Raw genomic sequence first — 26,414 nt, 5'->3', positions numbered from 1 at the left:
CTTTCAAAACAAGAAAAAGGGCCACAGATGTAACTCCATGCAAAGCTCTTAGGTTCATCCCTAGTACTGAAATAAACAGCTCTGCCACCCTGAGGGCAGCAGCACCATCGGGGAGTGAAGTCCTGGGGCTGTGGCCCAGCACCCCCACCTGGTCCTGGGCACTTGAGATGCAGCCTGTCTCACTTCCATACGCCACCAGCTCAGCCTCTGAGAATGCTAAATGTTTTTCCATGCCAGAACCAGCCTTGCTTGGGCCTCACCTGGTGCTAAGGGTCCCAGCAGATCCCCTCTTTTTTTTTTTTTTTTTTTTTTTTTTTTTTCCTTTTTTTGCGGTACCAGGTATCGAACTCAGGACCTTGCACTTGCCAGGCAGGCGCTTACACCAGTGAGTTAAATCCCCAGCCCAGACCCCCTAGTTTTAAAACAGACAGAAACCCCAGAGCCACAAAACTCAATGTGATGCTGTCACTCAAGTGTAGTAAGGGCTCTTGTCTGACTTCTGTGTGTTTTATTTTGTTTTGGTGGACACAAGGCCTCACTATATATTCCAGGCTAACTTTGAACTCTCTGGCTTTGAACTTGCAGCAATCCCCCTGCCTCAGTCTCCTCAGTGCTGGGATTACAGCCATGCATCACCATAGCCAGCTTCTCTCGTTTGAATCTCGGTTCAGATAATCTGAAAGACAGACAGTCTGGGAAATGTAAACATTGATTTTATAGGTTCTGAGGAGTTAACTGCCACTTTAAAATGTGATAGTGAGCCGGGCATGGTAGACACACCTGTAATCCCAGCAGTTGGGAGGCTGAGGCAGGAGGATCACGTGAGTTCGAGGACAGTGTGGGGTACAGTGAGGCACTGCCTCAGACAAACTAATTAAGTGAAATGTGACAGTGATGCTGTAGTTTTATTTCCTTCGATTTTTGTGATAGTCTGTGTAGCCCAGTCTGGTGTTGAACTTGTGTTCCTCTTGCTTAGCCTCAGATACTAGGCTTACCACTGTCTCATACCCTGCTGTCTGTGTATTTATCTATTTATAATGCCGATAGGCTCCTTTTAGAGCAGATGTTGCCACACCTCTTGTTTTTGTGACTAAAATATTATTAGAACACAACCACATGCTCCATTTATATATTGTGCGTGGTTGTGTCCAGAGGCCATGTGGCTGAAAAGTCTCCTATATTCACTAAAAAGATTTGCTCATTGTTATTGTAAAGAAATGCCCCAAAGTATTTACCTACAAAACCATGGCTGTCCAGGGATTCCTGCCAGTTAATGCAATTGCTGTGAGGTGAGGGGTCCCTGTGTATGTTGGACAGTGCTGTGGCCAGGTGCTTTGAACAGGCAGGGCTAGCCCTTCCGAGCCTCCACCCCTCTGACCCCCACACCAGGACCCGACGAGGCTGGCCCAAGGGCAGCAGGACCAAGCTACTGCCGCTTGCCCTGGTTCTGCATGCACCTGACGATGACTCCCATCCTGGGCTGACCAGAAAGGCCATGGGTGCTGAGAGAGCCCCCCAGAGCCAGCCATGCAGTGAGTGACCCCATTCGGGGCCTGGGAGTGTCCTAGAGACGGGAGGAGGGGCAGGAGGGCTCTGAGGAAGGGGATCCTTGTGTCAGGTCAAGCTGAAGACCAGGGGCCACAAGTAAGTCTGTTCTCTGCTCTCTGTGTCCCCTGATCCAGGCCTGGGTGCCCTGACCGCTGCCCATGTCCCTGGGCAGTCCCTGACCCTCTGTGACTTAGCGGTAGCCCCATCAGTCTGCAGACAGATTCAGAAAGGCAGCTTCGGGCTGTGTGGCTATGTGCGCTCCCGCTCCGACAGGCTGTGGGGCTCAGTTAATTCTGCACAGACAGCTTGAGACGTCACGAACCAGAGGAGGAAGTGAGGAGTTTCACTGAAACAGAATAGCTCCCAGATTTCCAGGCAGGACCGTCGGGGATGGCCACGGGTACCCTCAACCCTAAGCTGCCTACAGGCAGGCAGAGTGTGGGAGTGGCTTGGTCCTGGTGACCACCTGTCAGGCAGATCCGTAAGTTTAACACGACCAGCTGGAGCTCAGGCTCTAACTAGCTGCTCAGCAGCTGCGCAGTGAAAGAAGTGGACTTCAAGGGAAGACCAGTTCCTTGCATTTAAATTCCTCAGAGCTCAGGAACTTCCTAGGGAGGAGCTAGGTTCCCTGTCACCAGCGCTGGTCCTGGTCCCGCCTCACTGTAATTTCCAGCCCAGTGGCTCCGCAGCCGCGCTGCCCGCCTTCCGCAGGCTGATGAGCCTGGCAGCCCGGGCTCAGGCTGCTGCCTGCGTGACCTTAAGCCCGCACGAGAACCGTCACTGTAGTTCGGATAGTTGGGCTGGCTTTCCCCACCAAAGACCATTTCTGCCTATGAGGATTAAACTTGATTTCTAGAAACCCAATAAAACTAGGATTTCCCAAAACCAACTGAAGCTAACAGGTTTCTCACCACCACCTCAGCCCCGGCCCTGCCCTCCACCCTTGGCCATCGCCCTGGGCGTCCTGTCCTGTCTCCTGGCCTGAGATACGCTTTGTCTCACCCTCACCTCACCTGGCACTGTCCCCAGCACACCCGGGAAAGTCCTGTCATTTCCAGCGAGGGCTGTGCAGCCCCGTCTGCCTGCCCAACGCCCTTCAGCCTCACCTCTGAGTCAGTGAGGGGCTGAGGGACAGCTTCCCCGAAGCACTGGGTCTTGTGGTGGTGTTCTGTGTCATGTTGGGTACTGGGGCTGGAACTTTTGGCCTTCACCGAGGGCTGTCACTAACCTCAGCCCTGGAAGAGTCACTGAATTCCTCTGGCTGGGCTCAATCTTTCAGTCCTCAACCTCCCAGAATGCTGGGCTAGGTGTGCGCTGCCACACTCAGCTGGGTTTTTTGTTTTTTTGTTTTTTTGAGACAAAGTCTTGTTATGTAGTTCCAGCTGACCTTTAACTGAATATGTAGCCCAGGCAATCCCCCTGCCTCAGCCTCTCCAGTACCAAGACTCTAGGCATGCACCACCATGTCCAGCTTAGAATATTTTCTCTTTACCTGCAAGTGACACATGCTGAAGACCACATGAAATAAGAAAAGACAGTCCCTAAAGCCTTCCTAACCTAACCACAAACACCCTGCATAGGGTTCTCTGCGGTGTAGCCGCTAGCATTTCTTCCCTGGCTGGCCTGGCTGTGTGCCCCATGGTGACTTGGCCCCAGCCCAAGACTGCTGAGAGAGTGACTTCCCTACTTCCTCAGAGACTTTGGTGGTACCTGGAGATGTTTAAGGTTCTCCTGCATGGTGGGGGCACTGGCAGGGATGCCACCTGGCACCTGTAGTGCATAGGGCAGCCCCTCCTAGGGTGAGCTCCTCCAAGAGCAGCACTGCTGGGAACACTGGCCTGGAACCAGTTGCCGCCTAAACGCTGGCTCTGCCACCCTAGCTGGGACTCACCTGGGCTTCAGCGTTGCCCCTCTGAACAGGATGACAAAGCTCAGTAAAATCATGTTACCAGTAATGCAGCAGGGACCAGGCCCTGTGTGCTGGAGTCCACCTTGGCCATGCTGCCCTGGAACCTGCTCCTTCCCTCTGCTCTTCAGAGCTCAACAGCACAGGGAGCCAGACCAAGTGGCCACTCACCCACCCTGGCGACATTGAAGCTGCCCTAGCGAGCCTCAAGAGCCCACAATACCAGGCATGGTGGTGCACATCCCAGCCAGGGACCTAGTAAGGACCCAGGGCAAGTCCTCACCCCAGAGCCTTGGAGTCCTCCTCCCCACTGTGCCTCCTCCATCAAATGTGGCCCTGTGAGTGGTGGTCATAGTGATCGAAAAGCCCTGAGCACAGGGCAGCCAAGCAGCAACAGGAGGCCGGAATGCTCCCTGCGCCCCACTCCCCAGGAGCTATTTGCAGTCTTTGGCTCTTTCCCTCAGCACTCAGTCTGAGGCTCAGTCCAGCTTCCTGGTTTTGCTCTTTTTTGGCCACCCCCTCCCCCCATGTCTAGATGGTACCTCTGACTCATCCCTGTGCACCCCACTCCTCCTCAAACCACATCCCCTTTGATGCACTGTGGAGTTTCCCAGTTTGCTTTTTCTGGGCATTGCCCCCCACCCAATGGGAAGAAGACAGCTCCAGAGAACCCTCTGTACCCCCAGAAGCACCCCCATTGCTTCTCCACCCACACTGGCTTCTGGGCTAAACTGAGACCTCTGATGCCAGATCTGGCTCTAGTGTGAGGTTCCTTGGAGATGTCATCGGGCTCTTTTCTCTGATTCCACCCCACCCCTGCCCTGCCCTGCCCTGCGCTGAGCCCACTGCACTACCGACCCAGAACTTGCCTATAGACCTTACCCAACTTCACTCCATCCTCCCTCTCCACCCTGGCCCCAACTCCTGAAGTGGACAGGAGCCACCATGAGGGGCTGGTTGGGTAGCCCACAGTCCCTGGCTGGCAAGTGCCAGGCCAGAGGCCTAACCCACACCACAGCCGGCTGCCCACCACATGGAGCAGAGATGAGGGCTTTGAAGGGCTGAGGAGCCACTGACACAGGAGGCCTCAGCACCCCAGCCCCAAGAGTCCAGGAGGTGGGGGGGGTACAGGGTAGGCAGGAACAGACTTCATGGCAGGGATGGGACAGGCCCACAGGCAGTCCCCACCCTAAGTATTTGAGATTTATTTCTGGCTTCCCAACCACTCTAAAACTATTTGGGGTAAGAGGAAGAAAATAGAAAAAGTTACTTCCTCGTGACCCCTTTTATATCTGCCCCCACCCAGCCTGCTGTGGCCTCTGAGCATCTGACCTCGAGGCTCCAGGAAAGCACTTCAGCCGCCCCCATGCCCAGTTTATAGGGGGAGAGGAGGGCGGGGCCCCCATTTAAGGAGAGGGAAGGGCTGCAGAGGGACAGAAGCGTGCAGGAGGTGGAAGGAGAGCTACACGGAGGCTGGCAGTGGGACGGAGCTGGGGACCTGCAGAGCCCAGGCCTGACTGACAGGCAGGAAGAAGAGGGGACAGTGAGACAGGAGGTGGTGAGAAGTGGCAGAGGTGGGCACAAGTGGGGAGATGAGGCCAGGGCGTGTGGAGGGAGGTGGGGAGGAGGACAGTCCAGGGACTCGGGACAGGACGGGATGGGATGTGTGCCGAGACAGAAAGGTGGCTGTGGTACCAGGGTTGAGCTAGCAGTCCAGGGCTCAGAGTCAGGCAGGGGGACACAGCCGTGGTCACAGTGCCCTCGCTTCTCCATCCCAGATTCCGTGCCCCTCCTGAGTCATGGCCCAGCTGGGTGAGTGTGCGGGCCGGGGCTTGGGGATGGGACCCTGGCATTGTGGCCCTATGTACTGACCCTATGCCTAATTGCCAGCACTGTGCCTGCTCGTCTTGGTCTCCATCCTCTGCAGCCTGGTGGCCTCGCTGGCCTGGAATGCGGCCTTGGGCCAGGACCCCTTCAAAAAATGTATGCATGATCAAGACTACGAGCAGCTGCTCAAGGTGGTGACCCTGGGCCTCAACCGCACCTTGCAGCCCCAAAAAGTGATTGTGGTGGGTGCTGGTGTGGCTGGGCTCGTGGCTGCCAAGGTGCTCAATGACGCTGGACACAAGGTGAGCAGCACTGTGCAGTCTGCCTGGAGCCCTCTACAGCAGGCTGGAGCCCCTCCTTGTCTGCACCTTGAGCCCCGAGCCAGAGGAAAGTCCCACTGCGGCACGGGGGGGGGGGGGGGGACGGGACGGGACGGGACCTTGTGGTGGTGAAGGAAGTGACCCCACCAGGAGAAGTGACCCCTGAGGTCCAACCACTGCACCACTCCACTAAATCCAAGAAAGAGAATGACCTGCTTTGCACGTGGGAAATCACCCCCATTCCCTGAGCTGGAAAGTCCCTCCTCTGCAGTCCAGCCAGCAGCCTTCTGCTAGTCTGCCAACACTCGTTCTATTCTCCCCCCAGCACCCCCCTGCCGCTCCCCTGACTACTAAGGACAGGGGACCTCTGGTCTAGATCTGTGCTGCCATAGCGATGGAGGGAGATAAGGGCAAGAGGGGCTGAAGGGCCCTGCTTCCCCCACCCCTTAGGTCACCATCCTGGAGGCAGATAACAGGATTGGGGGCCGCATCCTCACCTTCCGGGACCCCAAGACTGGCTGGTCTGGGGAGCTGGGGGCCATGCGTATGCCCAGCTCACACAGGTGAGGCCTGACCTGACCACTCGTAGCCCCACCTCTATGCCCAAACTTGTCGCCACTTTAGGCAGTGGCATCTCTCGGTGGTTCTTGGATGGAGCTAAAGATCAGAGGGCCTAGTATATGCTGGCCAAGTGCCCAAGCTAAGCCACACCCCAGCCCCTATGCCAGGGTCTGACCCCAAGCTAGACCCCCAACTCCGCCTTCACCTACTCCCAGTCCTGGGTCACCCAGCACCAGCCCACCACCACTGATTACCTTCGCAGGACCCAGGCTCCTGCCCAGCTGGCCCAGCCTCAGCTCAACCCCACTGTCCCGTTCCCTCCATCTCTGGTGCTTCCCATCCCTACCCCACCTCCATCAGCTCTGGGCTCCCTCACTTGACCCCCAAGAAAAGCCAACCCTGGGGTCCTACCCCAGTCCCAGTCCTGCCCTGCCTCAGCCTTCTGGCCTTGTCTCCTCCCATTCCTGTCCCCAGCACCACTGAGCTCAAATCTAGCTCCAGTCCCATTCCCATCCCATCTCTTCTCCAAGGCCCACGAGAGATAGGCCCCCCAACCCCTCACCCAGCCTCCCCACACCCTTAGGATCCTGCACGCGCTCTGCAAGAGCCTGGGACTCAACCTGACAAAATTCACCCAGTATGACGAGAACACGTGGACAGAAGTGAACGGTGTGAAGCTGCGGAACCACGTGGTAAAGAAGACACCTGAAAAGCTGGGCTACAAACTGCGCCCCAAGGAGAGGGGCCACTCCCCAGAAGACATCTACCAGATGGCTCTCAACAGGGTAGGCACTACCAGAGCCCATCAGCTCAGACCTGCTGAGACCCTGCCCACTACCCAGCCTCCCTCCTTCACTGGCTGCCAGCTCCAGCCTCCCTGGCCTGCCAGCTGCCAGTGGCTGGCTTCCCTTGCTGTCCTCTCACCTTTGACACCATTGTCCCCAACTGTGCAGCTGCCTGAAGCTTCCCAAGTCCAGAGCCAGCCACACCCAGAGCCCCCAGCTCCACTGCACCCAGCACCCATACCCAGTCATATTCCCAGGTGCCACCTCACAGCCTCCTCTCCACACTCCTCCCCTTACCCGGGGCCAGTTCCCTCCTCTCTGCCCAAATCCAGCCCAGTCCTCCTCAGTTCCTTGGACTCTCACCCCAGCCTCTTAGTGGCTGCACAGGCCCTGGTACACAGCTGACCCTGTGGCTCCCCAGGGCCTCTGGGACAGTGCTGGCCCTGCAGGCTAAGAAGCCAGCCCAGTGGGGGTCTCCCTGCCTCCACCCTCTACCTCAGCTGCTTTTCTCCTCTGAGGGATTTCCACTACCTGAAAGTTCCCTGGTGGACCACACACCCTATGCCTTTTTTGAGACAGGGTCTCACCATGTAGTTCAGGCAGGCCTCAAACTCTTGGCAATCTGCCTGCCTCAGCCTTTCAAGTGCTATGGTTACAGGTGTGCGACACCATGCTTAGCACAACGTGCTCCTGGAAACACACTATGCCACCCATCATCCCTCACCGGGTCCCTGCCTGAGTGCCTGCCTTCCCTGTCAGGAAAGGTGCCACTTCGCCCAGAACCTGCTCCTGGGGCCCCTCAAGACACCTGAGGGAGCTGGCCACACCATTCTAAGCTGGGCCCCCTTACTGGTCCGTGTCCCCTTCTGGACTCTCCAAGTCCCTGATTCCTGAGTCCAACAGCAAATGGGGTCCAGGGAAACCCAAGCTGAGGGGCTGGGCAGTGAGGGAGCCCACCGTCCCCCATCCCAGGCCTCCTCACAGGAGGGAGCTGGACTGAAACATGACCAGGCTGAGGACTGAGTCATTCCTGTGCCAGTGAAGGCAAGGCAGGAGGCTCCCGGGTGCAGAGGTGGATGTAGTTCTGCAAGCTGGAGCTGGAGAGACAGGGTGACCGAGGAACTGGCAGGGCCTGCAGCACTGCCCTGAGGGACTGGATCTCTGGCCTCAGGTGCCCGGAGGCCACAAAGAGCTGTGGGCAGAGGGGACACAGCTTGTGTCTATGTCCATAATGAGCCAAACAATAACTACCAAACCCAAGAGGGACACAGCATGATGGAGACAGATCCAGAGCTCACAGGCCACCACGGAATTAGGAATGAAGAATTCCCAGCACTCGGGAAGCTGAGGCATGAGGGTTGCTGCAAGTTCCTGACCAGCCTAACACACACACACACACGGAGCAAGATGAACATGGTAGCAGGGTGCGCTGAGATGAGGGGAGGCAGTTCCTTTGAGAAAATGTCCCAAATGTGACATGTGAGCTGCAGCAGAGGGCAAAGCTGAGGACACAGATAGCGTGGGCTAAGGCCTGAGGGGAAGCTGAAAGGGCGCCCCGGCTTCGGCATCCAGCAACCCAGCCCCATCTGTTTGGTCCACAACAGGCCCTGAAAGATGTCAAGGCCCTGGGCTGCAAAAAGGCGATGCGGAAATTTGAAAGGCACACACTCCTGGTGAGTGGCACCTACCTCTGCCTAACACTGTCCCCTAGAGGAGTTGGGAGCTGGCCCACCACTCCTCTCCTTCCCCGCAGGCAGGGGTGGACGCGGGGCCATCCTCTCTGGACCCGTTTCCCCTTGGGGTCACGAGAGGCAGGAGCGAATCGCTGAGGTTCATGGCATGGAACGCGGAGCTGGGGAGAGTCCCCGTGGGAATGAGGGCGGAGCGCAGTTTGCAGCCTGCTGGGCCCTGATGGGGCAGTGCCCACCCCGCAGGAATACCTGCTTGGAGAAGGCAACCTCAGCCGGCCAGCCGTGCAGCTGCTGGGAGACGTGATGGCCAAGGACGGCTTCTTCTATCTCAGCTTCCAGGAGGCCCTGCGTGCTCACAGCTGCCTCAGCGACCGGCTCCGGTGAGGGGCGGCAAGCGGGGTGGGGGTGGGGTGGTTCCGGGGAGGGCGTGGCCTTGGGGGCACCTCTGGTTCAGAGGACTCTGATGGGCAAGGGCAGGGGACACGGATCACACTTGCCCCCCCACCCCGCAGGTATAGCCGCATCGTGGGAGGCTGGGACCTGCTGCCCCGTGCCTTGCTTAGCTCGCTGTCCGGGCCCCTGGTGCTGGACGCTCAAGTGGTGGCACTGACCCAGGGCACCAAGGACGTGCGCGTGCACATCGCTTCCTCCCACCGGTCGCAAAGCCTGAAGTCGCTGACCGCGGACATGGTGCTGCTTACGGCCAGCGGGCCCGCGCTGCAGCGCATGACCTTCTCACCGCCGCTGACGCGCAAACGACAGGAGGCGTTGCGCAGCCTGCACTATGTGCCGGCCACCAAAGTGTTCCTGAGCTTCCGCCGGCCCTTCTGGCACGATGAGCACATCGAGGGCGGCCACTCAAACACCGACCGCCTGGCGCGCACCATCTTCTACCCGCCACCAGGCGAGGGTGCGCTGCTGCTGGCCTCCTACACGTGGTCGGACGCCGCCACCCCCTTCGCGGGTCTGAGCACCGAGGACGCGCTGCGCCTGGCGCTCGACGACGTGGCGGCGCTGCATGGGCAGTTCGTGTATCGGTTGTGGGACAAGACTGGCGTGATCAAGCGCTGGGCTGAGGACCCGTACAGCCAGGGTGGCTTCGTGGTGCAGCCTCCTGTGCTCAGGGAGACGGAGGACTCCGAGAAGCCCTACAACTGGGCGGCACCTTATGGCCGCATCTTCTTTGCCGGCGAGCACACGGCCTACCCGCACGGCTGGGTGGAGACGGCCGTCAAGTCCGCGCTGAGGGCTGCCCTGCAGATCAACAGCGACCAGGGGCAGGCAACCCTGGAGGCCGCCCTGGCAGAGCTGCGTGCCGCAGCCCCCGCCCCCGCCCGCTGGGAGATCCTGCATTAAAGTATTTTCAGGAAAAGCTGCGTGGCCCAGCCACCTCTCTGGATGTTGCTTCCAGTCTGTGGGGACCGGAGCTGCCAGCGCTGTTCCCGAGGGGACCCAAACTTCTTCCAGGACAGGGGCCGCGTGGGCGGGCACAGGAGGCAGGGCGTAGAGCGGCCACCCCTGCCACCACATGCGCAGGGACAGAAACCCCACAGCTGGCGAGCTGAACCAGTTTATTCCTCACAAAGGTCGCAGCTCGCTGGTGGGCAGGCCCTGCAGCTGCCAGTGGCAGTGGCGTCCCCAGCACCCCATCACACTCTCATGGGAACCTCCTCTTATTCCTCATTGGCCAATAAAGGGCCATGCGGTTAGGCCTGTATCAGAAGGGAATCTGGGCACCCCCTCCTCCCACATGGGCCTTGTCACCCACGGTTAAGGTCACTGCAGATGGAGACATGTCAGTTTCCAGAAGCCAGCTCCTCCTCGGGAGTGCAGGGCCATTAAAGTGCTGGTGCCAGGCCGCTGGGGCAGGCTAGGAGTCCCCGCCGTCTTCTTCCTCAGGCAGGATCTCCAGGCTGCTATCCGGCTGTGGGGCCACATCTGCAGCAGGCGGTGGTGCCGGAGGGGCATGTGTGGGTGACAGCGGCAGTGGAGAGCCTGGAGGCGAGGGGCTGCGGGGCTCTGCGGGCAGTGCCAGGCCTAGCACTTCCTGCACGTTGTGAGGTAGCTCCTGGGGGACAGGTAAGGGCCAGGTTAGACACCCCAGGCAGGAGAGCATCTGTCAGGGCGAGGCTGTGGGGAGAGAGGCTGGACTCACAGGGCAGGCGGTGAGCTGCCGGTACAGCACCTCAGCGCGGGTCAGCACATCCTCCACGCTTAGCTTCATGGTCAGCTCATTGATGTGCTGCGGCAGGAACAGGAGGGCATAGCCATGTACAGAACAGCAGACTGCCAGTCCCACCCCGGCAGTGCTCAAGGAGTCCTGTATCTCAAGCAGCAGCCACCCGTAGGCAGCGCCCACTGCCACAGACAGCATGGGGGCAGAGAGGAGCTCACCTTAAGGATCTCATTGGAGCCGAAGCCTGACAGCATGAGGGTATCCCGCTCCATGTCCAGGATAGCACAGGCCACCAGCAGGTGCAAATTAGGTCCAGGAAGCCCAGTCCACAGCACCTGGGGACGGGAAGGAATCTCTGCCCATTGTCCCCCAGCCCCTCCCACTTCCCCCATTCAGCCAGCCCCCTTTTCCCACCTCCCACAGGCGCAGGATGTCTGTGAAGGGGAATTCCCTCTTGAACCAGATGAGCAGCCACCGGAAGCAGAAGCTGAGCGAACCGGAGTCCTGGGAGTCTGGGAGAAACAGCGGGCAGTTCAGTGCTGGGGCTTACAGCAGGGTACCCTGGATCCTCAGCTTCTGAGAAGTGACCAGCCTGGTGTAGGCAGCCCAGGAGTCCAGGGTGGGAGCTTCCATGGTGGCAGGGTACCATCTCCCACCCTGCCTGCCACACTCCACTGGAAGTGTGCAACCTCCCCACCTCCTGCTTGGATGCCCAGGGATGCAGGGCTACACCCTGGGACACGGAAGTCCCAGCCCCCAGTGCTGGCAGGGATCGAGAACACAGAACCCCTGGGTACACTGCTGGCACAAATGTCAGCTGCTGAGATGACTTCAAAGAATTCAAAGGCTGTGTCAAAGAGTGCTTCCCTGGACACGGTCCCCTCTGAAAATCCTTGAAACACTCATCATGATGAAAAGGTGGCCTGTGCATGCCGCAGGTCAGATTGAGTGCGCCCTCCAGGACACTTAATAACACACAGGCAGCTCCATCCAGTATCCCAGGAAGTGGCCTGGGCTTTTCTATGGCTCAGCTGCTTTTCTTTGAGGTGAGGGGTGGCCAGGTACTTGCGTCTCCCTCCCCAGTGCAGTCCTAGAGCTTCCTCATAAATAAGTGGCTTTCTCCTCAATGCCTTTTACTTCCTTTCTGCTTTGTGTTTTTGAGGCAGGGTCTCCTTTTGTAGTTCAGCCTGGCCTGAAAACTCAAGATGGCCTTGAACTCACAGCGTTCCTCCTGCCTCAGCTTCCTAAGTGCTGGGATTTCGGGTGTGCATCACCACACCTGATCAGCATCTCTGTTTTCTAAATCTAAATTTCTTCTTTTTTTTACATGGAAAAGTCATAAAGGAGAGTGTACAGCTGGAATACAGCATCCCCAGGGCCAGAGAACCAGTTTTTTCTTCTGTGTGTGGTACTGGGGGTTGAACCTAGGACCTTTAACACTGAGCTATAACTCCAGCCTTCCCTTTATAAAAAATTTTTTTGGTGAGACAGGGTCTCTCACTGAGGCAAACTGCCCAGGCTAGCCTAAACTTGTGACCCTCCTGCCTCAGCTTCCCAAAGTTGGGATTATAGGCAGGCACCAACATGCCTGGCTTAGGGAACCAATTTCCATCTTGGTGCAAGGTCAGAACAGACTCAGTGGAGCCACATCCACGTCCTTATTTCTGGAAAGTTAGCCAGCAGATTAAGTCTGAGTCCAAGCCACCTTGGGATGGGGGTAAGGAGGGGCAGCTGGCCAGGCGCACAGCAGGTCACAGCATCAGGACACCTGTCTGTGCCAAGGCGGGCCTAAACTGCCCCTCAGTTTTATACTTCCAGTCAGGTTTTAGCTCACATGGGATGTTTTTCAGGCCTGGATCAGAACCCAGTGTTCTAGACACCCTGGCAGCTATCACTAGGGGAGCCTTGGCACCCTCTGAGGTTCTGTTGTCCCCCACTCATGGACCCTTGGGACATACCCAGGAAGTCGCACAGTGGCTGGTCCAGCACCTTCAGCAGCAGCAGGAGCTGCCCCAGCTGCCGCTTCATGGTCTCCTGGCTCTCCTCAAAGTTTCCCTGCTGCAGGGTGCAAGGGAGGTTCCTGTGAGGAGCCTGGAGCCCTGATTCCACAAGGACCCCATCCCTGCCTCACCCTGCGCCTCACCACAAGCTCCATGAAGCCGCAGAAACACCAGAAGGCATCCACCTCGTTCTGAATGACGTAGAGGATCGGAGAGAGAAGGTCACTCATACCCTGGACATAGCCTGGAGTGGGGAAGATACATGGTCAGTGCCGTTCAGGGCGTCAGCACTTTGAGGGGCCCCATGCAGCCCGGCCCTCCCTGCCCATCGCTGCACCGAGGTCGAAGTGGAACATGCAGTAGGTGAGGAGGATGTCGTTCAGCAGGCCCAGCCCCGGGTTCTCTGGGCCCTCATAGAACTTGTTGGTCCGGTCAGTGCGGCTCACATCTCTCTCTGCAGGGGGAGCGGGGGGCGGGGGGTGTGGAATAAGAAAGGCAACGGGCACTGCTGGTCACCAGCACCAACCCAGCACCAACCCTGAGCTCCATGGCATCGCCAGCCTTATGCTATAAGGCCTCAGGTTTCCTCCCCGCTTTTAAATGTGGGGAAACTGAGGAACAGGAAGACATAATTACCAAATTGTCTTTGCAAGCGCTGCCACTTGACCCCACAACCCTTCCTCATCCCTGGCCTGTCCATCAGCTGTCCCTGCCTCTGCTCACCCCACCCGACACCCACCAATGAGGCTGCGGTATCCGTGCAGGAGGGAGTTCCTCCGCTCCTGCTCGGGGCTCACGGACTTCCACTGCAGCTTCATGCGGAAATACTCGTCCCTGTGGGGCAGAAGAGGACAGGAAGTACGGGAGAGCAATTCCCGACCAGCACACTCCCTCACCCTTGTCTCTCCCCAGGACTTTACCCTGACCACACAATGCAAGCCAGTGACTACCAGCTGCGGTGACCATCTTGTTCCCACCCCTTCGACTACCCACTGCTGACACCCACCCCACCCAACAACCACATGGGCTTTTATAGGTTTTTGGTTTTTTTTGTTGTTTAGTTTTTTTTTGAGACAGGGTTACACTATTTAGTTCACGCTGGCTTCAAACTCTCAGCAATCCTCCTGCCTCAGCCTCCCCAGTGCTGGGATTACAAGCATGTACCACTATGCTCAGCTCGTGTGGGTTTCTAGTGAGAACCCATTACCCCTGCTGGACAAAGCACATCAGAGACAGGGTACAGCTGGGTCCTGCAGCCAGGGGTCAGACACATGCTCACTCTGAGGGGCCCTGAGGGAGTCAAAGGAACAGGTTTCACAGGATGGAGCATGCGGGGAATGCAGGGCCCACATTTTCCCACTCACGTTTTCTTACGCATGTGGGCCTTGTGCTCCTCAGCTGAGCCCTCCCAGCTGAGGTAGCCCAGGAGGAACTTCCAGGCCTCACGCCGCAGGCCAGGGCTCAGACCCTGGGGTGGAACAGGTCAGACGGCTCAGCGAGCCTCCCAGATGCCCACCAGCCCAGCCCAACCCTGCTCCTGCCCCTGCCCCTCCCCTGCTGGCCCTCACCCCTGAGAAGATCCGCTTCTTCAACTCGGGGACTTGCTGCAGGCGGCCCTCAGGGCCCACGTGCCTGGCCCACTCCTCCTCTGTGACCGGAGGGGCCCGTTCCACGACCGGCCTCGGTCCGAGCTCCACCTGTGGACACAGGGCAGGTGAACCCAAACTCACTGGGTGTGACCCCAAATTAGACAGGGATCATTGATGCCCAGGAGCTGGAAGCAGCAGTGACACCCTGCTCCCCAGTCAGGACAGTCCTTGGGAATAGCAGCCAGGTGCACACAGTGCCTGTGCGACCTCGTAAGCCTGTCCCAAGCTACTCCTGATGTGACCCTGGAAGGGCAGTGCTACTGCTGTCCCCACATTACCAAGAAGCAGAAGCCCAGGGAAATGAGGTTCCCTGCCCGGAGGACACAGCCAGAAGTCATCAGGAGAGTCCACTAGAGACTCACACAGGAGATGACCTCAAAGCCAGGCTCATCATCGGGTGGGGGACGAAGATCAGGGGAAGAAGCGCCCTCGAGGTGTGGCTGCAGGGCTCCCCGGAAGAAGTTGGTCACTCGGGAGAAGCTGCTGAAGGTGGTGGAGTAGGGGTCTTGGAGGAAGCGCTGGGAACAGGGACCAAGGTTGTCACAGCTGATCCTTCAGGTCTCACCCTGCCCGATTCCCACCCACCAGGCCCGGTGCCTAGGACACTCACAGAGACCACGTTGGAGCTGTCCTGGTCAAAGAGCTGCAGGTGGTGGAAGGAATTGGAGAGGGCAGAGGAGTCATGGGGAAAGACAAGGTAGAGGCGGGAGTCCTGTGGGGAGCTGGGAGGCAGGCGGGGATGAGCCGGTGACACACAGGTACAGCGCTTGGTGTCGGGGGCTGTTCGTACCATATTCCTTCCAGTAGCAGTGTCCCCCCTACCCCTGGGGAGCCCCTCATCTCTGGTGTTATTGCTGGGAGACCAGAGCTGGACCCCCAGGGTGGGCCCATGACCCAGGCTGGCCAATGAGAGCCTTATACTTCCCTGGCCAGGATGACTGACTGAAAGATAAACCAATGAGAAACCTAGAATTTTGAAGGCTTTATGGGAAAATGTTTTTCTATCCATTGGGGTTGCTAAACCAGGACTGCTGGAAAAGATAGGCCCTCGGGGGAAATGAACAACACGTTGACCCTGGGGCCTGCAAAATCAGTACTATGGGACTTCTCAGTTACACGTGCCAGTGGCTTCCTTTCCTCTTCCTCCGCAGTCATCCTTCTTTGGCAGCCCTGAGGGGTCAGGCCTGGGAGCAGGCTCACCTGGCCAACAGCAGGTAGCGGCTGAGGACACGGAGCAGGGCTCGGGTGCCTCCCCGGTGGAAGTGCAGAGCAGGCAGGGAGCCTCCAGCCTGGGTCACCAAAACCAGGTAGGCCCAGCTGAGGCCTGGCTTGGACCGGCGGATAGACTTGAGCTCCCCGAGACTCACTGAGAAGGCCCACTGGCCCCGGGGGGAGCTGGGCTCTGTACCTAGGGGGAAAGCACCAGTGTGACAAGCCAGAGGCCACCAGCTTAACTGGGGACACTCAAACAGCATGGCTGGCCACAGAGGCCCCAGCACAATCTGCCCCACATACTGACCTCTGGGAACCCTGCCCCCCTCCCCCCAAACTTCCTCAGAATCACAGCTGATAAAAAAGGAAGGAAGAGGGGCTGGGAATTTAGCTCGGCGGCATAAGCGCCTGCCTTGCAAGCAGGAAGTCGTGAGTTCGATCCCCAGGACTGATAAAAAGGAAAAAGACAAAAAAAAAAAAAAAAAAAGGAAGAAAGCCTGGCGGGCATGCTACTGTTCCAGACTCTTCCGAGAAGCCCACAATCCTCAAGCTGGCACACAGGGCCTCTCAGGTATGTCTCTGACTCCCTGCCTGTCTCACCACCAACCCTGCTATCACAGATCCCAACCTGAGCTATAACAAAAGCCCAAGGGCCCTTCCACAGGCTCTTCTCTCTCTAATGAGAAAACTCCTGAGAGCCAAGCTCTCTATCACCTCTACCTGAAAGGCCTCCCCTCTGCCCAGAAGCGTCGAACACTTCCTCTGGATACCCCACACCCTCTGTAATTCCAGGATAGCACAGATAACCCTGTGACTGCTTCATCTGTCACCCCCAGCAGAGTGAAAACCTTCTGGGGGTGGTCAGGGTAGACCCACTCTATCTTCCTGGGAAAGAAAGGCAGTGCTCTGTGGCCATCTTGACTATGGGCAGCAAAGCCTTTGGAGCCAGGATGAACGACAGCCAACTCAGCCTACCTCTGGTGGGCTCTGAGTGGTGGAGCCGTGGCCGCACAGTACTGATGACAGCCCAGTCAGGTTCATAGCCAGGGTCAAAGGTGGGTTCCTCCTCAGAGGTGCAGGGGTCACCCCCACTTGAATCCTTGAAAGAAGAGAAAACAGTTCGGGCTATGGATTCAAGTTTGCCAGATTTGAGGCTTGAGGCCTCACTAGAAGACAGCCTCACTGAAAAAAGAAGAAAAGAGGCGCAAAGAAAGCACAGCACTTGCTCAGGGTCATCAGCACAGCCAAGAGTGAGCTAGGATTCGAACCCAAGTCCCCAGTACTTTCAGAGATAAATGCGACACAGCAGGCAGCTCTGCAGGAGACTGTCCCAGCCCATGGTACTTAAAGCAGATGGCAACTACTCATGCCCACCAGGCCAGCTGGGACCCAAGATGGCCACATATGTTGTTGGGGGCACAGAGAAACTGGAACCCTCACACACTGCTGACAGGGATTAAGTGGTGTCACTGTATTGGAAAATAGTACAGCTGGTTTCCAAAAGGTTAAGCAATGAGCCAGCAATTCCACTCCTACATATGTGCCTACAAGAAAGCAAGTCCATAGAAAAACACAAGTGGTCACAGCAGCCCAGCCCAGCAGAGCCAACAGGCGAAAACAAACATGAGGAAGCAAATGTCAAATGTACACAAGGGGCAAAGGCTGAATGCTTCTGCACAACCCTAGGAATACACTCAACTACACACTTTTTTTTTTCATTTTTCAACTATACACTTTTAAATTTTGAGACAAGGTCTCAGTATACTCCAGGTTGCCCTTGAACTCATGGTGACCCTCTTGCCGCAGCCGCATAAGTGCTGGGATTATATAAATTTTAAAACATGGGGCTGGGGGCTGGAGGTTTAGCTCAGCGGCATAAGCGCCTGCCTTGGAAGCAGGCAGTCCTGAATTCGATCCCCGGTACCGATAAAAAGGAAAAAGACAAAAAAAACCAAAAAAAACAAAAAAAAATCACTACAAAAATTAAATCTTTTTGTCTTTGTTGTCTTCTTGAGACAGGGTCTCGCCATGCAGTTCAGGCTAGCCTTGAGCTCACTTTGTAGCCGAGGCTGATCTGGACTTCAAACGATTTTCCACCTCAGCCTCCTGAATGCTGGGATTACAGGTATGCACCAGTATGCCCAGCTATTAAAACTGAATTTTTATGGTAAGTGAAATATATCCTTTTTATTAGTGTATGTTTGTGATGCCCAATAAATATTCATCTTTGGAAACTGGGAATTATCTTTTTTTTTTTTCGACAAAGCCTCGATATGTAGTTCAGGCTGGGCTTGAACTCACTATGTAGCTCACATTGGCCTCATACTCAAGACAATCTCCTGCCTCAGCCTCCGGAGAGCTGGGATTACAGGAATGTGCCACCTCACCCAGCTAATTATATCTCAATAAAGGAAAAAGAGTGGTTTGCTCACGGATTTTTATGAAGATAGCTTCAAGTCCCCAGTGTGGGGGCCAACACACAGTAAGAACCATAAACAGTGGCTGCTGCTATTGCGAACTTGGGGGCAAGCTAGGGGTGGGGGGAGAGGACTCAGAGGAATGCCAAGACATAGCACCCAGAGCTGTGATGAAGGACAGAAAGAGGACAAAGTTGTGAGAATCATGGAGGAAGGAGCAATCCAGTGAGCAGCAAACACCTCAGAAAGTCACGCCTTCCAGTAACTGGAACCCCCAGGTTGCATGCTAGCAGGGCACCCCCTCTTTCCTTAAGCGAAGATTTTCAACCCGCTTCACACAAAAAGAGAAGCCCAGTTCACAGACGGCCAGGCTCCTAGTCAGGCTTACACACGCCCCAAGGCCATCCCGGGATCTGGGCCTCTCGACGCCTTAGAGGTGGCACCTACCTTCTTGGAGAAGAGGATTTGGGTGGCATCTCCAGCCTCCTCCACAGGAGCCCAGTACAGGAGGACGTCATTGTCCTGAGGGAAATGGCGAGCTGTAAATGGGCTCCCGAACTACTCCAAAGCTTTCCACTGCGTTTCCAAACTTTTGCAGCCTCTACCATCAGCTTTCCAAAGCCTCGTCCCCCACTGCAATTTCCACCCCACCCTTCTAAGGTCCCAGCCCTGATCTGCAGACAAGACTCCTACAAATACTGCCTCGATCCTGCCGAAGGCCCGCCCCAGGCCAGCTCCCTCCCGGCCCACCTTCTCCACAACACGGATGACGCCTGCGATGAGGGAATCCGGGTCCTGGTGCTTCCGGGCACTGGTGTGCAGGTACACGCCCCCCTTCTCAAACACCACCTGGGGGAGGAGCCCGTCAGGTCCCAGCCGCGCCGCGCCAGTCGCGCAGGAGGCGAGACCACGGCGGGAGCCAATAAGAGCGGGGAAGGGAAGGAGCTACGGTCAGGAGGCGAGGCCCAAGGCGGCCTCCGGCGAGGTAGGGGCGTGGCCGAGCCAACCCCCCGCCCCACGTTCCGCTGTGGGTTTGCATTCCCACGGGGCGGGGCCAAAAGGTAAGTCTTCCCAGACCATGGACGGTGACAGCGTGTTTGTAGGAAAATGGTGTTTGCTAAGGTTCTACCTGGTTCCCGAAGTCTCCGCGCGGCATGAGGGAAAAGCAAACTATGGGGCCAAGGTATACTGCACAGACAGAAACGAGAAAATGGGTTCTGAGTACTCACCCTGTAGCCAGATCCCTCCATAGCCGCCACCAAAACACCACTGCCCCGGCCTCCTCCTTTTCCGGGTCAACGTAGTGTCACATCCGGAAAAGATACTCCCCATTAAGATCCGAGAGTGGTAGCACCCCTACCATTCTAGAGCAGGAGAGGGTGAAACCATCTTTCAGGATAGGGTAGTTCCACCTGCACAAATGACCAAGTCACATGGCTCAGACGGGAGACTACGGGCCAGCGATAGTACGCAGGCGCAGTGGTTCTACTCTTCCCTACGAAGTAAACAAGTGGGAGGGCTCTAGAGCTCCACTCCTTTGCTCTCCTCTTGCCGAAACTCTCCCTCTCCATACTGTATTCTGGCATCGAAGCTATAAAAGTGCCATTTTGTTTGAGGGCAGCGCTTTGGCAGGGGAGAGGGAGTTGACTGAGGCCATATTAGTGCAGGGCAGTCCCAATCCTTGCGGGGCGCAGCAGAGAAGTTTTGCAAAAGAAGATCACATAAAGAAAAGAAGGTGAGAGGAACCATACATCACAAGAGATGCCAAAGGGCCCAAAATAATGGGATGAAGTCCACAGTACTAAGGAAGTATTCCCAGGAGAATTCCTCAATAACCGAGAAAAGTTTTAAAAATGCTGAGTCACCATTTTGAAGCTGGGTAAATCGAAGCAAGAAATCCTGTATTGGACCTTTAACAGCCTTCGTGATGGGAAGGGCACAATTGGAGGAAGGGAGAGCCCGTGTATATTATGGGCAGATGAAGCCAGGTAGCTGCCATGTTTATTACGGGCAGTCGTCTCCCCCTTTTCTGGAAGTTGATTATGGATAAACGACGTGAGGTCGCTTTAGTTTATTGTGGCTCTGGGTAAGCATCCTTGAACAGCCATGCTTCTTAAGGGGTGAATCGAAGTGATGTAGTGGTTTCTGCTCAACCTTATGTCATCTTTCTTATGGGCACCCTGCTGTTGCCTGGCAGAAGCCCCTGTGGCCACTTTGGTCTCTGGCGGCGTGGACAAGGGAGGCGGAGTGGGCAGAGTGCGGGAGGGGCAGGTAACCGGAAGTGACGCAAGGCGCCGCCATGCCTTTTGAGGGCGGCGACGGCGCCAGGCTGGCCATGCTGGCTACGGGCACGTGAGTGGAGGCGGCGTTGTGAACCGCGGTGTGGGGGGGATTTGGCGGCCCTGAGGCCGAGGGGAGCTGGGAGGGCGAGCGGCTTATGGGAGGGCTACGACCTACATAGACCAGATGACAGAGTTTGTCCAGAGGCACTTGCCTGAGCGCTGGCAAGGAGCCTCCCCCGGGAACGTTCGTGTCTAGCCCGAGGCAAATCCTCGCCAGCCTTGTCTTCGGCTACCAGGCCCCTCTGGGATGCTTCCCTTGGCGATGGACCGTGTCCACGGGGCTGGGGGAATCACTCGCGGGATCCGGGGCGCCCCTCACCCGTCCAAAGGCGGGACTTCCTGTCCTGGCTCCCACCTGGGCGGGATTTCCTGTTTTCTTCCTGGAGCAGTGGGTCTGCCCTGGACCCCGGGCGCGGTGGGGAGGAGCCTGCGCGGCGGAGCAGGGCCCCCGACGCTCACCCGGCCTCCTGCATGATCGCGTTCTCCACGCCTGCGGGTGAGGGCTGCCTCCAGCTTGACGGCGGGAGGGGGGGTCGCTGGCATCCCCCGCCTAGGGGGTCTTTGCTCTGTTGTCACCTCCTGCTGGAAGCAGTTTCCTCACTCCACCCACTGTCCTCACCTCTCCTCCCTGCAGTCATCCTAAGGCGCCTTACTGTGCCCCCGCATCTCTCCTGTTAAACGTCTGCGTGGAGGGGGGCTCCCCTAGCCGACAGGACTTCCTCTCAAGAGTAGGGGTCCCGAGGCTCCCTCTCCTGGCGTCCCCTGCGGAGTAACTGAGTCCACGTAGTCCTCAGGCCCTGGCCTGTGACTGTCCCCTCCTCCTTTTTGTCCCTGTCGCCTCTGATGGGAGAGTCACCGCCCACTCGCCCCCCATTTTCACAGTGCTCCGCCTGTGGCTACCCTAGTCGCCCTCTTCCCCTGCCCTCTCCAAGGCAGGAGGGGCCGGGGCCCCAGAGGAATGAGAGCCCCGGCCCAAATGCCAGGCTGCGTGGCCCTGGAGCACTCATCTCTCTGCCCTGAGCCTTACTTTCCTCCTCAGATGGGAAGGAGGATGGGAAGGAGGAGGCCAATAGAACAGAACCGAGCACCTCCCGTCGCTGCGGGCCCTGGGGGTCAGGCAGAAATGGTTTCATCAGGTAGAAATGGTTTCGGCCCCACTCCTGCTTGGCTGGCTGTGTGCCTGCTGGCCAGTGTCTTAGGCTCTTTGAGCCTCTCACCCATCTGGGTGGAATCATGATGCTGGGCTCCTAAGGCAGCAGGGTGGCAGTGAGGATTAAGAACAGGCCTGGAGACCCAGTTGGTGACTGTAAAGTGGAGTGACAACAGCTCCTCCCTCGGGGAGGTGGAATGTGAATGAGAGGCCACTCACACCCATGGCCTGGACCCTAGGCCCCTAGCTGCCCTGGCCTGGATGGTCCCTGAGTTCACAGCCCCCAGAGGCAGGAAGTGGTGACAGGGCCGAGCCTGCACAGGTGCTGCAGACCCTGCCTTCCATAACCTTGAGTCACCCAGGGCCTGCAGGTTGGATTCAGCTTACAGCCTCTCCACTTGCCTTTGCCATGTCCCTGTTGAGCTTGAATTCCTCCACAACGGGGAGCTCACTACCCCTCTTGGGAAGCTCCTCAGCCACCCAATAGCACATGGCTCCACTGTGCAGATCCACAGGCACAGAGAGCAGGAAGCGAGCCCCGCCTCCTTGGCCTTTTTCCCACTGTGTAGGGAGCAGGCCTGCCCCTGGGACTCAGGTTCCCACCCTTGGGGAGTGTGCAGTGTGACAGAGAAGGCGGGCAGTGGGACAGCTGTTCTGAGCCAGGATGATGGGATCCGGGGCAGACGGCTCCGAGCTGCATGGTGCACTCTTGGCACAGGGCAGTTCCTGGCCGTTTTGTTTGTTTTGCCTGTATTGACTCGCTGCCCTCAGGTCATTCCATGACAGAACCAATCCCGTCCTGAAGGGTACATGTGTATGGCGCTGCCCTGAGCAGAGACTGGCTCTGTCCAGGGTGAGGGAAGTCTGGTGCACACAAGATGAGTGACAGGTTGGCAGCCAATGCAGGGCCACCTTATCACAGGGGTGTGGCAAGGGGCAAGGACAGGTGAAATAGGGACCTACTCCCCCTTGTGCAGGCTGGGCCAGGGGCTGTCCCCAGAGATGCAGGCCTGCCACCCATGCAACTTAAAATGTCCCCAAAGACAGATGACACTCACGTTAGCCGCACGTTCTGTTTAGGTGGGGTAGCTAATGTGGCATCCCTTTAACATGGAATCAGTGTTGTCACACAGGTCACTTTGTCATTTTGCCTCTTGCCTGTTTGTACTGAGGGTGCAAACTGCCATGGCTCAGATGGGAGGAGGGAGGACATGGGAACAAGGGGTGGCAGCGAGGGGTCCTGGGGCAGCACACTTGCAGAGGCACCCAGCTCAGTGGGAGCAAAGTGGAAGCGAGGGCCAGGCAAGGGTGACATTCAGGGCTGGGTGGGAACGCACAGAGGCCAGGCCTCAGCCCCTCTCCTGCTCTGGCCTGCAGGGTTCGGATGGCAGCGGGGCGGCCCGAGGAGCTGTGGGAGGCCGTGGTGGGGGCCGCCGAGCGCTTCAGGGCCCGGACGGGCACAGAGCTGGTGCTGCTGACTGCCGCACCACCACCACCACCACGCCCAGGGCCCTGTGCCTATGCAGCCCATGGCCGTGGGGCCCTGGCCGAGGCTGCCCGCCGCTGCCTCCATGACATAGCTCAGGCTCACAGGGCTGCAGCCGCTGCTCGGCCACCCCGACCTCCACCAATGCCACAGCCACCCAGCCCTCCTCCGAGCCCGCCCCGCCCAGCCTTGCCCAGGGAGGACGACGAAGATGAGGACGATGAGCCGACAGAGACAGAGACCTCCGGAGAACGGCTGGGCAACAGTGATAATGGAGGTGAGAAGCACCAGGCAGGGGCTAGGGTGGCCTTCCTGAGGGTAGGACTGTCATACTGGACTTGATGTCCTGTGGGCACCTCATTCCCCAGCCTGGCAGCCAGACAGGAGCATTGGGTGGAGCTCAAAGCAAGGTCAGGCTTCTCTCTGAGGGGTCCCAGTCTAGCTGGATTGGTGTCCTGGCATCAATCATGGGGAACTTTCGGGTCAAGGTAGGAGCTCAGGAGCTCACCAGGGAAGTGGGCCTAACCCAGGAAGCCAAGGCCTTGGGAGGTGCTGGAACTGCACCTCCATAGAGCAGCAGGGCTCAAAGACTAGGAAGCAGCTAGGTGTTCAGGGGAATTTCAGGAGACTAGAGACTTCCCGAAGGCTGGACACCAGGACTTTGAGAATGGAATAGGAGTTCACTGGGACCTTGATAATAAGAGTTGTTCATGTGTTGTTCTTACTGACAGCTGGCTGCTCAGCATTGCTGCAGAAAACTCCCAAAGCAGGAAGGGCACAGACTCTGGGTTCACATCCTGGTGCTAATTACTTACTAGCAGGGGATCTTGGGCAAATGATGGGACCCATAGTGGCCTTTGACCTCCATTTGTGATCCAAGTGGGATCACAATCATGCCATTTCTCTCTGCGTCTGTATGGAGCCCCAGTGTATGTCCCAAACAGACCTCCAGGAGTTCACACCACCAGCTGTTTACTACAGAGGATCAGGCAGGTGGCAAAAGCTGGATTCTGCTAGTGGCACACAGAAGAGGGGAAGGGTGTTTGAGGCAGAGGCTCCAGGTGAGCAGTGGCAGTGCCTGATATCGGACACCTGAGTAGCTGGGGCTTTGATGCCACCCACAGGGCTCTTCATGATGGACGAGGACACCACTCTCCAGGATCTGCCCCCCTTCTGCGAGTCAGACCCCGAGAGCACAGATGGTGAGTAGCCCAGGCTGGTGCTGCTCCCAGCAGCTGGGATGAACTTGGGGACAGAGGCTAAAGACCCCCTTCCCTCGCAGATGGCAGCCTGAGTGAGGAGGTCCCCGCCGGCCCCCCGAACTGTTCTGTGCCTGCTGCCTCTGCCCTGCCCACACAGCAGTACGCCAAGTCCCTGCCCGTGTCTGTGCCCGTCTGGGCCTTCAAGGAAAAGAGAACCGAGGCGCGGTCATCAGATGAGGAGAACGGACAGGTGAGAGGGCTCAGAGTCAAACCCCAGGGAAGCCCTACACTCATGCTTTCACCCCTGAGCTGACTTGTTTGGGAAATCAAACTGGGACTCAAACCAAGGGCCTTGTGCATACTAGGTAAGAGCCTTCCCTCGAGCTCCATCCCATCCTTGTTAGTTTTCATTTTTGAGACAAAGTGGCTCAGGTTGGCCTCAAATTAGATCCTGCGTGACCTTGGGCTGCTGTCTCTCCGGCACCCTTCAGGTCAGAGGCCCGCAGGAGGCTGTGCAAGGTGTCTTTTCAAGCCACCTTTCCCAGCAGTCCCTAGAACATGATTTCATCTCAGCTCTAACAGGGCCTCTTGGCCCCGTTTTTCAGGAGAGGAAACGGCCTAGGGAGGCAGACACCCCTCCTTACAACTACTTGATCTGGTAGAAACATGAGAGGGCCCTTGGGCCAAATCCTCTGGAGACACCCTGGGTGTGTACAACCTTTGGAATAACAGAGTGACGCCAGTGGGACCAAGACCAGGAAACCTGCCTGGAGGAGGCATGAGAATCAGTGGCAGAAGGGAATAGCTGGCAGTGGGCACTGGGTGGGTAAGGGGTACCCAGGTCCCTCTGGCGCCTAACCCCTTCAGTCGTGGTCTCCACAGCCTTCCTCGCCCGACCTGGACCGCATCGCAGCGAGCATGCGCGCGCTGGTGCTGCGGGAGGCTGAGGACACCCAGGTCTTTGGGGACCTGCCGCGACCACGGCTCAACACCAGCGACTTCCAGAAGCTGAAGCGGAAATACTGAGGCCTGGGGAGGCAGCGTCCCTGGCCGCTTCTGCAGGCCCCACACTACACCCCTGCCCCGCCCCTGAGGCCCGCCAATCCGCGGGCCTGGCCGGGGCCCAGCCTGTCCCCTGCCCTTCTGCCCACGGCTCCTGTGCCAGAGAGCAAAATGTGTCCAGTCCGTCGGTTGGGTCTGTCGACCTTTTCTCTGCCCAGCTACAGATTCTTTGAAGGCCACCGAGTCACTCTGGACAGGAGCATGGCTGGTTCTGAACCCATCAAAGGTCAACTCCGTCGGTTTTGTGCCTAGCGACAGTCTTTGCTCGCTCGGCATTGGCTCCATCCTTGAAAGAGTACAGCCAAGCTCCAGGATTGGGTAGTGGCCTCCACTTTAGCCTAGTGACTGGGCAGCTCTTTCATTTGATTGGCTTAAATCCAGTCAAGGGGCTCTATCAGTCTCCCCGGAGTTACCTCCGTCCTTTCTAAATCCTGCTTCCTGATTGGCTATAGCCCTTTGGGGGTGTGGTCCAGTGCCCGCCCTTCCTAGGTCCTCCCTCCTGATTGGCTGAAGCCTCGGGGCGTGGTCAAGCTCTCCAGTGCCCTGAATCTAGCCGAGGCTTTCAGTTTGCTAGCTGTTGTTTTGTTTCAGTTTTTACACTACTGGGGCTGGACTCGGTTTTTTTGGCCGAGTCCTGACTATTGTACCCCTGGCCTCCTCAGGGATGGCTCAATCCTGACCTTGAGTCCAGCGCCCCTCACTGGTTCCATCCCATAAGAGCCTACCAATCCAAGCCCGTCCTTTTATTCTGGACGGTACCAGCTCCCGCCCCTCCCTCCCACCCCCACAGGTGCCTTAAAGGTCCCTTGTCCACCCAAGGTGGGGGGCAGGGAGCCTCGCTCTCCGGCCCTGGTGTGGGGGAGAGAGTGGGAGGATCGGGAGTTAGGAGTGGCGCTCTGAGATTAAAAGAGTTTGATAAATGTGAGTTGTGGGTGTTCAGCATTTTCTGAAACGAGACAGCATTTCATCGATTATCGTTGCAAAGGTGAGAACAGGGATTACTGTCTCCAGTTTTTGTTTTTAGTTTTTTGAGGCCATGTAGTCCAGGCTGGCCTTCAACTCGCGGTGATCCTGCCTCAG

The 26,414-nt window shown here is 57.5% G+C and overlaps 3 protein-coding genes across 15 annotated transcripts in view; 2 read left to right on the top strand and 1 right to left on the bottom strand.

Annotated features, from left to right (window-relative positions):
- The window catches only part of Il4i1 (interleukin 4 induced 1), a 33,814-nt gene extending 23,804 nt beyond the window's left edge, over positions 1-10,010 (top strand). The window contains exons 3-10 of one of the 8 annotated variants that reach the window (XM_063253163.1): positions 1,390-1,532; positions 5,233-5,266; positions 5,345-5,583; positions 6,052-6,164; positions 6,746-6,947; positions 8,552-8,620; positions 8,882-9,018; positions 9,151-10,010. In XM_063253163.1, the coding sequence (XP_063109233.1) occupies positions 5,254-5,266; positions 5,345-5,583; positions 6,052-6,164; positions 6,746-6,947; positions 8,552-8,620; positions 8,882-9,018; positions 9,151-9,994 (1,617 nt within the window). In that variant the 5' untranslated portion in view covers positions 1,390-1,532; positions 5,233-5,253 and the 3' untranslated portion in view covers positions 9,995-10,010. Of the gene's footprint in view, positions 1-1,173; positions 1,533-1,607; positions 5,029-5,232; positions 5,267-5,344; positions 5,584-6,051; positions 6,165-6,745; positions 6,948-8,551; positions 8,621-8,881; positions 9,019-9,150 lie in introns of those variants that run through there. The other 7 variants (XM_013147890.3, XM_013147889.3, XM_013147888.3 and 4 more) reach the window with 7 other exon arrangements.
- Positions 10,011-10,192: 182 nt separating this feature from the next.
- On the bottom strand, positions 10,193-19,518 carry Tbc1d17 (TBC1 domain family member 17). 3 transcript variants are annotated; one of them, XM_003465493.5, is made up of 17 exons: positions 19,322-19,518; positions 18,843-18,941; positions 18,540-18,614; positions 16,651-16,774; positions 15,664-15,871; positions 15,074-15,185; positions 14,826-14,981; positions 14,383-14,511; positions 14,179-14,282; positions 13,554-13,648; positions 13,152-13,268; positions 12,958-13,058; positions 12,773-12,872; positions 11,229-11,326; positions 11,033-11,149; positions 10,794-10,880; positions 10,193-10,706 (listed from the first exon to the last, which is right to left on the bottom strand). In XM_003465493.5, the coding sequence occupies exons 1-17, from the start codon at positions 19,340-19,342 to the stop codon at positions 10,509-10,511; spliced, it is 1,941 nt and encodes a 646-aa protein (XP_003465541.1). In that variant the 5' UTR covers positions 19,343-19,518; the 3' UTR covers positions 10,193-10,508. The 3 variants fall into 3 exon arrangements, with proteins under 3 accessions (XP_003465541.1, XP_063109231.1, XP_063109232.1); XM_063253161.1 differs by lacking the exon at positions 19,322-19,518 and adding an exon at positions 19,222-19,263; XM_063253162.1 differs by lacking the exons at positions 18,540-18,614; positions 18,843-18,941; positions 19,322-19,518 and having other exon boundaries at positions 15,664-15,865; positions 16,647-16,716.
- A 143-nt stretch (positions 19,519-19,661) lies between these two features.
- Positions 19,662-26,259, top strand: Akt1s1 (AKT1 substrate 1). Of its 4 annotated transcripts, none has more exons than XM_013147893.3 (5): positions 19,662-19,827; positions 22,962-23,347; positions 24,195-24,272; positions 24,353-24,522; positions 25,155-26,259. In XM_013147893.3, the coding sequence occupies exons 2-5, from the start codon at positions 22,969-22,971 to the stop codon at positions 25,296-25,298; spliced, it is 771 nt and encodes a 256-aa protein (XP_013003347.2). In that variant the 5' UTR covers positions 19,662-19,827; positions 22,962-22,968; the 3' UTR covers positions 25,299-26,259. The 4 variants fall into 4 exon arrangements, with proteins under 4 accessions (XP_013003347.2, XP_003465543.3, XP_013003350.2 ...); XM_003465495.5 differs by lacking the exon at positions 19,662-19,827 and adding an exon at positions 20,325-20,444; XM_013147896.3 differs by lacking the exon at positions 19,662-19,827 and adding an exon at positions 20,506-20,930.
- The last annotated feature ends 155 nt before the right edge of the window (positions 26,260-26,414 follow it).

This window comes from Cavia porcellus, unplaced genomic scaffold (assembly GCF_034190915.1).
Source record: "Cavia porcellus strain 051 isolate PalLab524CR breed Dunkin Hartley unplaced genomic scaffold, mCavPor4.1 scaffold_7, whole genome shotgun sequence".
Taxonomy (NCBI): Eukaryota; Metazoa; Chordata; class Mammalia; order Rodentia; family Caviidae; genus Cavia; species Cavia porcellus.
Note: the sequence above shows the minus strand (reverse complement) of the source record. Positions and strands in the feature narration are given on the sequence as shown.